At 34.7% G+C, this 15,282-nt stretch overlaps 2 protein-coding genes across 2 annotated transcripts in view; one reads left to right on the top strand and one right to left on the bottom strand.

The window, feature by feature from the left end:
- Positions 1-4,574, top strand: part of LOTGIDRAFT_235493 (hypothetical protein) — a 5,219-nt gene extending 645 nt beyond the window's left edge. Inside the window, exons 2-3 of the mRNA XM_009064783.1 lie at positions 1,588-2,992; positions 4,106-4,574. Coding sequence (XP_009063031.1) covers positions 1,618-2,992; positions 4,106-4,479 — 1,749 coding nt within the window. The 5' untranslated portion in view covers positions 1,588-1,617 and the 3' untranslated portion in view covers positions 4,480-4,574. The remainder of the gene's footprint in view (positions 1-1,587; positions 2,993-4,105) is intronic.
- A 4,545-nt stretch (positions 4,575-9,119) lies between these two features.
- On the bottom strand, positions 9,120-10,322 carry LOTGIDRAFT_129424 (hypothetical protein; the record flags this gene model as incomplete). The annotated part of the gene is made up of 1 exon (XM_009064782.1): positions 9,120-10,322. A coding segment is annotated over one exon (1,203 nt), but the record flags the coding sequence as incomplete, so codon positions are not given.
- Between the last annotated feature and the right edge of the window lie 4,960 nt (positions 10,323-15,282).

The raw sequence follows: 15,282 nt of genomic DNA, 5'->3' as shown, positions 1-15,282 counted from the left end.
GGGGGGGGGGGGGGGGGCGAAATATCTGAGATTGCCCGAATTTCTAGAGAGTAATGAGAGTCATGCCCGAAAAACTTGCTTTCGGGTCTGCGAGTGAGGCGGCTGCCCCCTCTGCTAAACGATACATTTAATTAAAAATAGCTTTCTGTCTTTAGAAGGGTCTTTTCAGGTCTTATAACAAAAAGATGCAAGATTTTTTCTGGAGACGGTATCGACCACACTCAATGTTTTGACCTTCGACTTCCGGTACTGCCATTGACACCATGTGTCTTGGCTTACCTGTTCAGCATCCCCTCTAAGAGTCAGTATGCTAAAACTGTTCCCAATTGATAATATTTTGTGAGTATCTTTAATCATGCAATAAAATCTCTTCGTGTTTCGTATGTGCATGACAAATCATTCGATTGTATTTATTTTTTACATATCAGTTACCACATAGTCAATAGAAAGTGCACTTTGAGTCTGAAATGTCACATAGAGACGGATAATAAACTTTATGCTTTCCGATATTTTAACTTGATAATCCAGTCCAAGTCGACATATGAAACATTGCCTTGTTTTGTAGCTTGTCTATATCATTGAACGATGATGTTATGTGGTCACTATCAGCCACCATAACATCGGCATGGATCTATTGCACGCTGAACTACTATTTAACTTTTTGTTTTTTTTAAAGGAATAGTCAGCTTTGAGAATTTGTTATCAATGATGATGAAATCATTCTATGGGTTTTTGTGATTGTTTGCATCACAGTGTGTCTCTTAAAACGTGGTCAATATAACGTAAACTTTGAGTCTTCAATGTCATATTACACAGTAATCATGAAGAGCTTCCTGGTTTCTAATATTTTAATATGGTAATCCAATACTTGTTTACATATGAACATAGTCCTATACACAATTTAAGTTGAAATCAGAATTGCGCCCTGTCAACCAGTATACGAAATTTTCCAGACTAACAAGTAAGCATATTAAATAAATAAGAACACTATTATTGATATACTACTCCTTACTTTAATTTTTGCAACGTTTCAATTCACATACAGGAATCTTTATCAAGCACAAAATAATAACGATAGAAAACAGAACAAGAAGTATATAAACAGTAAAAAAGTGACATCTATAAATTAAAGAGGAGTAGTATATCCATAATAGTGTTTTATTTATATATTGTTCTATCTACTTCTAAATGTCATTTAAAGATTTTAGTATAAAGCATAATGTGACACGGTATCAGTTAAAAGCTGCAAAATGTGAAAATCGCGTGTCTAATATAATCAACAAGTGTTTTAATATTTTGCAAAAAAGAAAATAGTTCCTTGAACTTGAAATTCATCAGTCAAGTTGCTTTTTATGTTTGCACGTTCCTTTTTGTAGTGTTTGTAGTGTATGTTAAGCAACTGTGACAGGTGCGCCAGGCAGGGTATGCTTGCACTTCTAGACACCTGCTACCACTTTTCATTACTTATGGTTGATATACTTCCTCATGTGAAAAACTCATTAGCTGCTACCAATGCCAAGATGTTTTTTGATCGTAATTCATTGGTTTATTTATAGATCTGATTATTTTCTAAATTCCATTTTTCAGATATTATGGTCTAGGCCTACTACGAAGAAAATGGCGCGAAGAACAGCTTTGGAATTCTACCGGAAACGACAAACTATAGAATCTCTAGCAACAGAGAGACCACAGAGTTTAAAATCCGTGTATGACATCATCAACAATGCTGTGGAGCGATTGGAAGAGAAAGTCGAAATGCTGATGACGTCATATTATGGCGCAGACGAAACGTTAGATGCTCAAATGAAAAAATGGCTGCCGATGTTTTTGTTGCTGTTACGTCAAGGTAGAACTATGGAGTTGGTGTGCAAAGAACAAGTCAATGAGTTTGTGATTAAACACGACAATTTGTTGGAGAGATCCCCGTTTGATCAGGATCTATTGGATTCTGTTGATGACATCATCAACCACATTTTCTGTACTATCCGGGAAGGATTTACACCAATTACGTCATCTATTCAGGAACTAGTTGGATTTATGGGAAAATATTTAAAAAGTTTCAGTCCAACAGATGGCGATCGTTACTTAGAAACATGTACGAACTATGAAAAACAGAAAAATGCTTTAGAAAACGCCATTTTGTTGAACATTCAAAACATCTTTTTAATGGCTGACAAATTTGAAAAAGAGTGTTTAACGCGCGACCATTTTGATTACGTTTCAAAAGAACGAATTGAAAAATATGGATGCCTTCATGTCCCAGTTCTATTGGTTTTACCTGCAGCTTGTGATAATTTAAGAAACGCCTTCGTAGGAATCCGGAAGTGGCTTGAAGCAGATGCGAATTATGTAGATTATCTAGTGAAAGACGTGCATGAATTGGAACGAAAGCGCGAAATTGAGTCACGTGAATTAAAGGAGCTACAATTTAGAGTGAGTGGTCAGGAATATAAATTCAAGTGTTTGAAAAAGGAAATCGATCAACTGACAATGGAACTCGACAGATTGAAATCGAAGGAGTTGGTTATTAATGAAGAAGAGAAAACAATTTCGAACAATCACAAAAACCTCAATGTGGATTTAGAAATCAAATTGTATCGTCTGTCAGAAATGAAACAGACGACACCTAGAAAGCCTAACCGCCTCTTTAAAGAACAACTGGAGCGTCTTAACACCGAAATAACCCTATTAAAGGATAAACAACCGAAATTAGACCGGAGTTTGACTGATATACAGAGCAAGAAGTCGTGGATCTCCGAGAAGCGACAGGAGAAAAACGAGAAAGAAGCTCAGCTCGAGGAAGTAAGAAATGAGCGACGCAAAGTCAAGAAATTGGCGAGGAAGAGCGAGGTGGAAATTCTTCGGATTGCCGACTGTATCCACAAATTGAAAGATATCAAAAATATGAAAAACAGTGACGAAATTTTACGGCGGCTTTTTCACAATCTTCCTATCTTCTCAAGAAATCTCCACAACACGAAGAAACGAGGGGGTAAGTAAGCTAATTTTGAAACCACAATTAGCAAATTATTTATGTGTGACCCTGTTTATAATGTCTACAGTTTGATTTGGTATGGTAAAGGTAAGGCGCCGTCAACACGATCATACATTTGTTCAAAATATCATGATACATTTGTTCAAAATATCATTATACATTTGTTCAAAATATCATGATACATTTGTTCAAAATATTATGATACATTTGTTCAAAATATTATGATACATTTGTTCAAAATATGATACATTTGTTCATAATATCATGATACATTTGTTCAAAATATGATACATTTGTTCGTAATATCATGATACATTTGTTCAAAATATCATCTTACATTTGTTCAAAATATGATACATTTGTTCATAATATCATGATACATTTGTTCAAAATATGATACATTTGTTCAAAATATGATACATTTGTTCATAATATCATGATACATTTGTTCAAAATATGATACATTTGTTCAAAATATGATACATTTGTTCATAATATCATGATACATTTGTTCAAAATATGATACATTTGTTCAAAATATGATACATTTGTTCATAATATCATGATACATTTGTTCAAAATATGATACATTTGTTCAAAATATGATACATTTGTTCATAATATCATGATACATTTGTTCAAAGTATGATACATTTGTTCATAATATCATGATACATTTGTTCAAAATATCATCTTACATTTGTTCAAAATATGATACATTTGTTCATAATATCATGATACATTTGTTCAAAATATGATACATTTGTTCAAAATATGATACATTTGTTCATAATATCATGATACATTTGTTCAAAATATGATACATTTGTTCATAATATCATGATACATTTGTTCAAAATATCATGATACATTTGTTCATAATATCATTATACATTTGTTAAAAATATCATCATAAATTTGCTCAAAATATCACCATACATGGCCTATTGGATAGTACATTATAAATATTAGATGTTCCAGAGTTGATTCCACTGGAATGTTCAATTTGAGTTTGTTACAAAATATGCCTACAATAAAATTTGGAAATACATAATTGGCACTTGTGCTTCCGAAAAATATTAAATTAACTTAAATTTTTATGTCTTGCAGATAAGTTGGATCGAGCAATTACATTGGTATCAAGATACATAGATAGTGATTGGATCAAACTGTACTGGCAACTTCCATTTTATCCAATCAGAGGCGAGGAAACAAAACGACAAGATATAGAAGATATTGCTCATAATTTTATTCGCCATGTTACCGAGGATCAGGCAAAACAATGTCTGCTAAAATGGCGACGTCTTCACACTCGTGCGACCCTAGCTTGTCTAAGGGATGCCCTGAGCGCCATGAGACGAAAGGATATTATAGATATTCTAGATAAAGAACTAAAGCCTCGTCCACAATGTTCAGTGAATCCTAAATTATATCGAACTGTTCATTTTCCAGAAATACTCGTGGTCGATTGTCATTTGATTTAGATTGTTTTAAATTGTATTGAATGCATTTTAGACAACAATTTATATTGATACAGTTTCACTGAGGCAATAAATGAAATACACCACTGTGTCAAGCCAAGTTATTAGAGTTTCTTATCGTGTACTGGGCTAGAAAGAAAGAAAAGAAAGAAACAACTATATTTGACAAGGATAACAACTTAGGTTCACAAATGAGGATCATTTCCACTAGCTGGTCCTTGGCCAAACCTCGTGGCACAAATCTTTCCCGGATTATCCGTATACATTTACGGCTGGGTCAACTTGAAGAATTAGGCTAATGTACAGGAGTTTTTGCATAGCTATAGATTGAAGGAGCGTCAATTCAGAACCCTGGCGAAGTAGAAAGCTTTATGACTTTCGCACGGGCAACGCCTTGGCACACGGGGTCTCGGTTTATTGTCCCATCCGAACGATTCGACGCTTGTTCCATTTAACCCACTCTTACCTGCATGTGTGAAACAGAGGAAGAGTTCCGAATTGAGATATACAAAGCTTGCTGGACAACCAAATTGATATAATTGTGGCACTAAACAAAAATAACCTGAATTGCTATATCTGCTATACAGAGTTGCCTCCCCTTAATCATAATACGTGTACTACAAAAAAATTTCTTTATCATTTTTATCTCTCTTCACCGTGTTATACAATCGCAAGAAACTAAATGAATGGGGGTTGGAGTCTATCCCCCATACTTTTGTTTTTAAAACATGTTCTCCTGAATTCCCAGAATCCTCTCTAAGTCAATTTATTGCCTGTTAATCGAAGATTTAAAGATTTCCAGTCTGTAGTTAATCTAATACTATTTAACCTCCCAGATAATTATGGGTGGGAGCCCGTATACGTGGTTCAACCATTCCTTATGACAATCTAATTGTACAAAAAATGGGCATGTACCTGTAACAGAATTTAAATTTGTATTACTATCAGCATCAGATTAGCAGATTAAAAAGATTAGATGGGTCAGGCCTATCACGAGATAAAATTCTATTCGTCATGCATACCTGCCATCCATCACGTTACCCTTACTTTATTACGTGGGCATTAAAAGTGTTTACACTCAATATTTAACGTACCAAGCTGTACGGGGTTATTTTATAGTTTTAAGGGGAAGGTGTGCCAATTATACTTTAGTCTCAGAAACACTAATTTTTTTTAGCTAAGCCAATCAGTAGAAGTGTTCACAGCTGATCGTCGACATTTGAGCCTTCAAATCCATGTGTGTCCAGATTTATCCAGGTTTTAATGTTAAAATCACGACTCGTCATTTTAAGATACTCTTTGAAAAGCAAATAGTAAATAAAATTCATAATTTGACGTATTTGTAAAGGAATTTTGCGATTTTCGTACATTTCTAGTAGTTCTGAAGGCAATTTTCATAATCAAGACTAAATTCAACCCCCAAAATGAGGCCTTAATGATTCTTGTAAAAAGCTCTCACCTTGGCCTGCTTTTAAAAAGTATTTAAATCTTCAGTAAAAGTTACTTCCCTTGTTTCACAAAATTTGTTCGAGGAGATTATTATGGAGCACTGAAATTGAGGTTTACTTCTTACTTTTCTGCATCTGACCATGGTAATCAAAACGGGAAAGACCACGTAGTAAGGAACCATTTCCACGACAGTAACTTTTTCGATTTTCAATAGTTTTGGGCTCTTTAACGTATACAGCCTTAACAAACAAGGCCTCCAAGATATATTGTCAATCTGAGAGACTGCACGCTTTTTCCATCTGAAACCTTGTAAGGACAGTGCCATTTTCAGATTTAAAAATATACAAGGGAACTTTTAAGAGCAACATTCGGTATTTGGGGCTGATATTTGACCTTGAATAGCCCTTCCGTAAATGTTCTTCATAAGTACTGGAATTGTACAAAAATCACGCAGTCTCTTCAAATATCACTTTTTATATCATCTGCACTGGTTTCTCCCTTGTCTGAACAATACACGTTCACGCATGCGCTTGCTCTAGCGGAAATAGCCTTATAACTAACCAATATGATGTGAAGTACGCATCGAGCAAAATGACGGCAAAATACAACTTATCTTTGCCCAACAAGAATGGGGAAGATGGAACATCAGCACCACCTGTGTAATTTAGACCGGTTCTCATCACAATCAACCAGAAAAAGTATCCGAACACGGAAATGGCCTTAAAACTAAATCAAGGTAGAGCTCAATAACAGGAAATATAGCATTGCATCTTGCTCCAGTCCATCGGGGTGGTAAAGTGATACTATGTCTTAGAATTAACATAAAATTAAAAATTTTTAAACATGGCAAATAAGAGCCAGTATATATACCTGGTGTCATAAATAACATAACAGGATCTTTATATAATCCGATAAATCTAAAAAACTTAGTAATTATCCATAAATATGCAATTAACTATTGAAAAACGCTTAATATCATGATAAAGGGGGGGGGGGGGAGAGAGATGGAACATATAAGCACAACTTGTGTTATTTTAGACCGGTGTTCAACAACAACCAGACAGAAATAGAAACTGTGTTATTTGTACAGTTTTTATAACCCAACAATTGTCAATTTTACATTCATCCATTCGCCAAATTACTAAAATTCACACATTTATAATAATAATAATAATAATAATAATAGTAAAAATATATACTTTAATGATGTACATACAAAGGTTTATCAGACATTTCTGAATTTTAGGTAACCCATGGGAAAGTGTGGTACAGTTTCAGACCAAGTGAAGACATTGCCGTTCTTATGAGATGCATGGAACTTAATTGAACCTTTGTGAAAGGCAAGGATAGTGTACAATTTTAACAGTTTAACGAAGTTCTGCTAGAGCTCTACAGATTCAGCTTTACGGAAACTGCCGAGGATTGCCGAACGCATTTTCATGGCACTTTTTCAGATGGAAGACTTATTTTCCCATGAGCTACCGAATTCATTTACAAATAAAAAAATCAAGGAAAAAACTCAAATATTTTGATTATGATTAACAGTGCATAAGAATAATTTTTCAAATAAAATCAGTCCGCACCGCATAATTATTGACCACCAAATATTTCAAAAAATCTTTCTGCTCAAAGAAATGCGCTTCTAATTTGATTAAAATATTAATGCACAGACATTTTGTCCGACGATATACTTGTCGAAAAAACGGTGAATAATATGGTATTGCCATTCACATCGAAATCAAAAAATAGAAATTAATTATCAAAAAAAAAAAAGAAAACTAAGCAATATTTTAAGTCTACAATATTTAATCATACAAATTATAAATTCAACTTGGAAGAAAGAAAAATACCCCGAAAATTTAAAATAAAAGTTTGAAGCATAAAATATTTATAAAGAAAGTGTCATAAGTTTTAAAGTTTAAACGATATAATAATGCCGATTTTTTTTAGATTTGAAAACAAAATCCATAGAACGTAAAAATGTAGTCACCGCAACCACCCGAACCCAGGAAATTGGAACAAAATAACACTTTCATCCAGGCTGATTTTTTTCTAATTATTAGAAGTTGCTGTTATCTAAACTCGACTTCAACTTACAGCCGCTACAAAGCATTCACAACGGCGAAGTACACGATATATCTATTTGGCGTTCCAAACATTTTGATGTTATGCGAGAAGTTGACAAAAATAATTCTGATCCGTGAAATTATGATCTCGAAGTGAAGAAGCATTTAATACTTTTACTTTTAATCAATCAGCTGCAATGTTTACAAATTTATTTAAACAATTCTGCAGACTGACCTACTCATATATGAAATGGCGAAAATACAAAAGCAAATAGCAGTACAATTGATGCCATGATAGGTTTATCTAAAAATATATATTTAAGCCACCTCAAACTTCAGAATATACATGAAGGCACAATTTCAAAATAATACAGCTATTGATTTGGAAACAATGTAAAATAAGGCCACTGTTGATAGAAGGCACGATGACATAAAAGGTCATTCGGAAATGGAAGATTTTCATTGGATAATATCGTTGAACTAGCAGTTGGAATACACAATAATAATAGAGATCTTTCGTTGTTCGTTTGAAGTCCATCATTTCAGTTCAAGGCAGTTTTTATTTCATCACAGTTTGTAGATTTAAGTATCACTTGAATTCAGCAGTATTGAAACCTCTGTTTCCATGACAACGCCCACTGAGCATGTCCGGAAGTGGATTAAGAAGGCACTTGGTTGGAATGTGAAACAATGAATGGGAATGTCTGATATTTTGATGCATTTCTCTTCTGTTTAGATGTCTGGTTGTCATGGTTACACGAAAGCGCCACGACCACAGTTTATATTACAATATGGTGACGGCCGAGGCCTGACTAGAGCGCCACCAACTAAATGAATTATTGTCGCCATTTGATTTAGATTTCACACACTTTATTAAACTTCGATAATTCATTTAAGAAAGTGGCAACACCATTGCACCATAATATTGAATACTTGACTAAAATCTACGATTATATGATTTCTTTTTTACAGTTCAGCAGTAACTCCACCTTAGCAACGCACATAATGGAAGCACGTGATTTAGTTGCTTTCAATACGTCATAATGACGTATGAAGTTCGAAAATATAAAAAAATAGGTTCGATAAGACATCCATATTAAGTTATTCCAAGTTTTAAACTTGTATCATTTACGCATTTGATTCATCATCAGCTTGGCTGTATTCCTTCTTTATCATTGGCTTGCTCTTGAAGATTTTCCACAAGTTTAGGACTAGGTCAGATAGTAAAATGTCATTGGAGTTTTTGGAAATCAGACGAAGAACGAAAATACCATCATCTCGTAAATACTGATCAGCAAATTTCTTGGCGAATCGCTTGTCTTCTTCCCCTCGAACTTCATCTAGAAGTTTTAAGTATTTCTTGGCGTATCGGACTCGGTTTGTCTTGAAAAGAACTCTCCAAATCCAGAAAACGAAGTTACCGCAAGTCAAGATGGCGACGACGACGAACCAGAACCAGAGGAAAATGAAGATTTTTTCGTTGAATAAATTGATGGGAAGAACGCATTGAACTGTGTGTCGTTGTATGTTGGTTAGTTGACGGATGTCGAAATCACAGAGTGTGATTTTAGGGAATCTTGGTGAATCTTTCCAAGTCTGGTCGTTGTAAAGACCGGCCATCACCTCAAAACCATACAAGTTGTACCATTCACCCATAAAAGCATTGAGTAGGAAGAACTGACAGACGACGTTGACGACGTAAACAAGTTTGACGAAAATATAAAGACCAGTTAGGTAGGTACCATCTCGTTTAGAGCAGAGGAAGCAACATAGTTTAGAGACACGTTCTCGAGCTCTAATCAGAGCGTTCCAGTGATATTGACGGTGGGTCTCCAACCATCTATCCATGTATATTGATATATGGCGTAGCGTCTCGTCTCGTTTCTCCGGGGAGCCGATCTGAGTGTCTGTTGTCATGTTCACAATCTTCTCCAAATTTAAACCCGATCCTCCATTGAAGATTCTCCACAAGATGCTGGGTGCTTTGAATAAAAAGGCCATAAAGAGCAGAATGATTGGCACCCATTGGTAATAGGTGAGTTCCTCGGAATCTCTTTTATGATGTTCCAAAGGGATCGTGTTGTCCATAGGAATGTAGTATGTATTTTTCACCCAGCAGAATGATTTGGTGTAGGCAACGTATGATCCCGTGAAGTGGGCAGGACACCAACATTCAATAGGGTTACCGACATATTGACCACCACTAATAAAGATGGCGAACAGGACAAGGATGACTACTGTATATAAATGGTTCACTCGATCGACCCAGTCATCATCATTGGAACCTCGAAGTTTGGAGTAGCTGGAGAATCCTCCAATAATCGCCGAAACTCTGAAAAATACAAGGAAATAAAGAAATTAGCAGAAATTCCCAATAAAGTAAAATTAAGATCTCATTACTTATCGAAGTCGCCATTACTAATTAGAGCATTGAATATAGCTTGAAATAGGTTAAAGGCATCTATGCACGTCCAGGGCCGTTTTCTTAGTTGGTCGGGATGAGTTTGCATGTATGTTACAATTGTATCATGGATACCAATGTACATGTATTTGTACCCTAAAATGAACTGATATGCAAATGTGTTTATTTGCAATTTAATGCTAATTTAATTTATGTACATGCACTGTACATGATAAGTAACTAATACGTAATTGAAACTATTTGTATATATGCTTAAGTTAAGTACCCTAATAAGTGAAACTAAATTGCAGATGATGTATGCATTCACAGATGGTTTTTATATTTGTATTCACAAACACGTTTTGTATATTTAAATAAACAGAAATGACATGGATATAAATTAGCATATAAAGGAAAAGAACTATAAATTGTCAAAATATGAGTTATTGGCCTAGTCATGTAGCTACAAGCTTTATACATATATTAATTTATCACTACTGGTAGTTTTACCAATCCTTTTCAGGACCATTTAGTACAAACTCTAATTCTAATCGTAATTTACTATTGGGCATATGATTAACAATATGTTGTTTGTTTTTCAAGTTTCGTTTTGCGATTCGGATCTTTAGTACTTGGTTTAGTTATTTCAACCAAAATAACTGGGAAACGTATTTTTAAATCGTGTTCAAGGATTATCTGTAATCCAACGATAATCTCATACATCATCTTAATCCCTTGACATGTCGACACTCATCACTATGGCAACAAACTGTCAAAATATAGATAATGGATTAATCACAAGTGACATCAACTTCATTATAGTTCTTGTACATGTCATTGGTTTACAAGAGTATACACCAACAGGTTTAGACAGGGTGACAGTATGGCCAAGATCTGTCTACATATTTTTTCCTGAACAAACTGGTGACTACTTGACTGACCAGGGTCAAACTCCTTTATTAAAATTACTTCTTGCAGCATCTCTAAAGGGAGATAATGCAAAAGAAATACAATACATATACAAGAATTGGTTGAAAGCTACGTGTCCAGTTGCAGACAGTTTCAAAGTAACGTTTTAAAATCATAATTATTTGGGTTAATGCCAATACTGAGACAAAAACATTGTTTTATCGGATCGCATGTCCATTAAGTATATATATTGAACCGGTGACAAAGTGTACCTGATAAGGAGCAAGATATGAAGGGTATATAGCTTAATGGGGATTTATTGATTATAGACCAGAGTGTATTGATAATGATATACCAATATACCAATATCTCCACATAGATATAATACATATCAACAATATCTCGGGGTATCTAGGCAAAACCTCGACCTTTAACCTCAATCCAAACGATTTACATACCATAACTTAAATAAAGCACGCCCAAGCATCATCTATATCAGCCTATGTCTAAATGAATGTTTTTTAAGGGAGCCTACTCTCCAGCAACCCAACTTAGTCCCAGTCTAAATGAATGCATCCAAGAAGCTTACATTGTCCACGGTGTGTTCAGAGCTATGTCCAACGTCCAGTCTAGTTCTGTGTCCACCTCTGAAGACTTCATAAACATTTTAAATGGGTCCACTAAAGCTTTTGATCATAATCAAGAGAAACTTGAACCTATATGCAACCTGCTTTTAAAGTAAACGAAATGGGTCTTCTTTCCTGCATCTTATTACGCTAACGAAGACGGGAATAGAGGTGCAAACAACTATAAATACAGAATTTTCAACGTATGACATATATACAAGGAAACCAACTGAATGTATCAAGCCAACATTTTTCCAAGGAGTTTCAGACTCAACTGAGCATTTCTTATATTTACAGATGTTCAACGTATGACATATAAGTTTAAGTTCATCAGTCTAGAAATAGAGAGTATCTAGATTGTAGGTCAGAGAAACCTGGATAAAGGATTAAAAAAGATTGAAATAACGTCAAGTTATATCCTTGAACCCGGTTTAGAAACAGATTTAAATTGTTTGACAAGTTTTGTCACATATAGTGATACATTGGGTCATCACAAACTGGTACAATCTACTGTAATAGATGGTTTATAAACGGAACAGTGGGTCATCCGACACAGGTCATTCATCTTTAGCGTCTAGCTTTCTTTTGTAATGACAGTCCAAATAAATTGACCAAGGCAGTGGGTCAAACCATCTTGACACACGTTACTTTCTCCAATACTTTCAAGTTCAGGGGTGTTTGGAACTGCAGAGGACCCTTTCCAAAAGATCAAAACCATTACATCGAAATTCTCCAAAGAAATAAGTGAAGGAAGTTGAATTCGTTTCCAAATTTGATGAACTATAGCGATGCACTGTAATTTTGGGGCTCGAAAGAACGATAACAATTTCGTAGATGTTGGAAGGTTCAGTGGTTGTCAAGAGGACAAGACATCAATCTAGTGGTACATTTTGTTTCTGAAGATCATCGACCGTCTGACTAGATCACTGGTTACCAATCTATTTCAGCCTTCACACCCCAAAAATTTGTTTCATCCACATTTGCAGCATGATGTGTTGATGTGAAGTGCAATCTCAATTCAAAATAAATTATTCTACTACACCAGTTGGCCAGACCCCTGACCTAGTCCCACACCCCAAGGGTGAAAACACCCCAGTTTGGGAACCAGGGGACTAGACTGTCTCTCAAAGAAGCAGGGAATTGACAGCTCAATAGGCTGTCAGTGTCAACATGTGATCGTGCATGACTAACTGCATCCACCAAAATCATACAAAAAGAGACGTAGTAATAATTAACAACAACGCAGCCAAATTACATGTTTTATAAAAACGACACCGCGCATAATAAAATCAAGCAACAAAATTGAGAAATACGAATTGCGTTTCAACTTTAATAGCAAATAACCCATTTTGTGGGTTGGCTAATGTTTAGTATATTTGAAATGTCAAACTAAATAACAGAGTATTAAATTCAAGTTAATTGACTTTTGAAAGAGTTGACAGTACACACGCCACTTTTTCTAGTTTAACCTTCATTTCACCTTCAGATATATACTATTATAAGTACAAACTGATAACGCTGTATATTTTAATATGACATGCAAGGGGCGTAACCACCCGAGGGGATCCAATATCCATCATCCCCTTTTCTTTCTTTTTCACCGTTTGTAAATACACTGAGTGTCGGAGTATTCAGAGTTTTTTTTTAAACTAGCTTAAGAAAGAAATCAATCGGGTCCAGAAATTGTTGTTGGATTACTCAGATGCGGGATATCACAGAGTACACTGTATATTATTGTAGCTGTACATGTAGAAAATTTCCAAGTGGATTTCTTTCTTGTATATGTAGTTATTTTTGATCAAACATGGAGAGAAAGGCAATAGAAGTTCCAATAATCCAGTAGATCTATGTTGAACGTCCATTTAAAAGGACTGTCCATAGGGGATGTCATATTGACAAACGTAGTCACATACTGGCATCGGGTATTCTCTAGGGATGAAGTGTGTTTCAACTAGTAAGAGACATATACATGTAATATTGGAGCTTAAAATAAGTAAAAGAAATTAAAAGGCAGTACAGATGTCACAGAAATAACGTGGTCCTATTAAATGGATTATCCCAAAGTTAATTTGACGAAAACAGTTAAACACTGGCATTAGGTATCTAGAGGGACGAGACGTTTCTTATGTGGTAAGAGATACCTTAATATGGATCAAAATATATCATAAGAAATTAACAGTCACGATCTTTAAATAAAACTTCATTGATTTGCACATAAAGGAGATATTTGGTATAATATGCAGTAAAAGGACCTAATTGAGTGTACATGACTGGAAACACGTTAAAAGGGTGCAGTGTCACTTCGAAACGAGCAAACACTATTATACATGTAATTGAATATCAAAAGATCATTACGAATGTAAGTTAATGGTATATTATATTTCAGGACAAAGTAAATCGCTCGATACAATTAGTTTATTAAACTGCATAACATCCTGGTAGTAAGAACATCCTGGTAGGCGTAGTCGTAAATGGACCCAAAATCTTGTAAATGTACCAAAACACTGTGAAAATGTACCAAAACACTTTATAAATGTACCCCAAACTTGTAAATATACCAAAACACTGTGAAAATGTACCAAAAACACTTTGTAAGGTACCCAAAACTTGTAAATGTACCAAAACACTTTATAAATGTACCCAAACCTTGTAAATGCATCTTAAACCGTATGGATGTACCAAAAAACTTTGTTACAACCTCGTAAACAGAAAACCTTGTGAATGTATAGAAAGTGGATTCGAACCCAAGACACCTAATCGCCCTAGCCAGTTCGTTACTGTCAGTCTAATTTCGTAAATAAGTAGATATAATTTCTTAATTAAGTGTCATTAGAAATTGAATGACAACCACAAAGAATAACGTATTGACATTTTGATTTGTCTTTTGTCTTGTTTCACCCTCTCGTGGTCATAAATTCTCAAATTAGGTTGACCCATGAACGAATAGAAAGTGGGTCATCATTTTGGAAAGAAGCATCAAGTTCAGAGGATTTCCATATATCAAAACAGTTTATTGACATTGATTTGACTTTATTCTTTAATCTTTACAAAGAGTATGGCGGAAATGCTTAACAGGAGAGATGAAGCAGGCCATGTAACTTCCTAATTCCTCCCTACAGACAAAATGATACGACAGATACCGACAGAAGAGTCAACTAGTATGTAACAAGCCAATTTCAATCGATTAAAAGCCAAAGTATGAACATTTAAACTGATATTGCACAACACAATACAATACACATTTCTTTAAAAAAAAAAAAAACAGAAGATACGTTTTAAAAATAGTGAAAAACCAGGAAGATCGTTAATTTTTATTTAAGTTTTTGACAATCTTTAAAGGGTGACTGACTTCCTG

The sequence above is a fragment of the Lottia gigantea genome, assembly GCF_000327385.1.
Source record: "Lottia gigantea unplaced genomic scaffold LOTGIsca_65, whole genome shotgun sequence".
Lineage (NCBI taxonomy): Eukaryota > Metazoa > Mollusca > Gastropoda > Lottiidae > Lottia > Lottia gigantea.
This window is presented reverse-complemented; position numbering and strand designations above follow the sequence as displayed.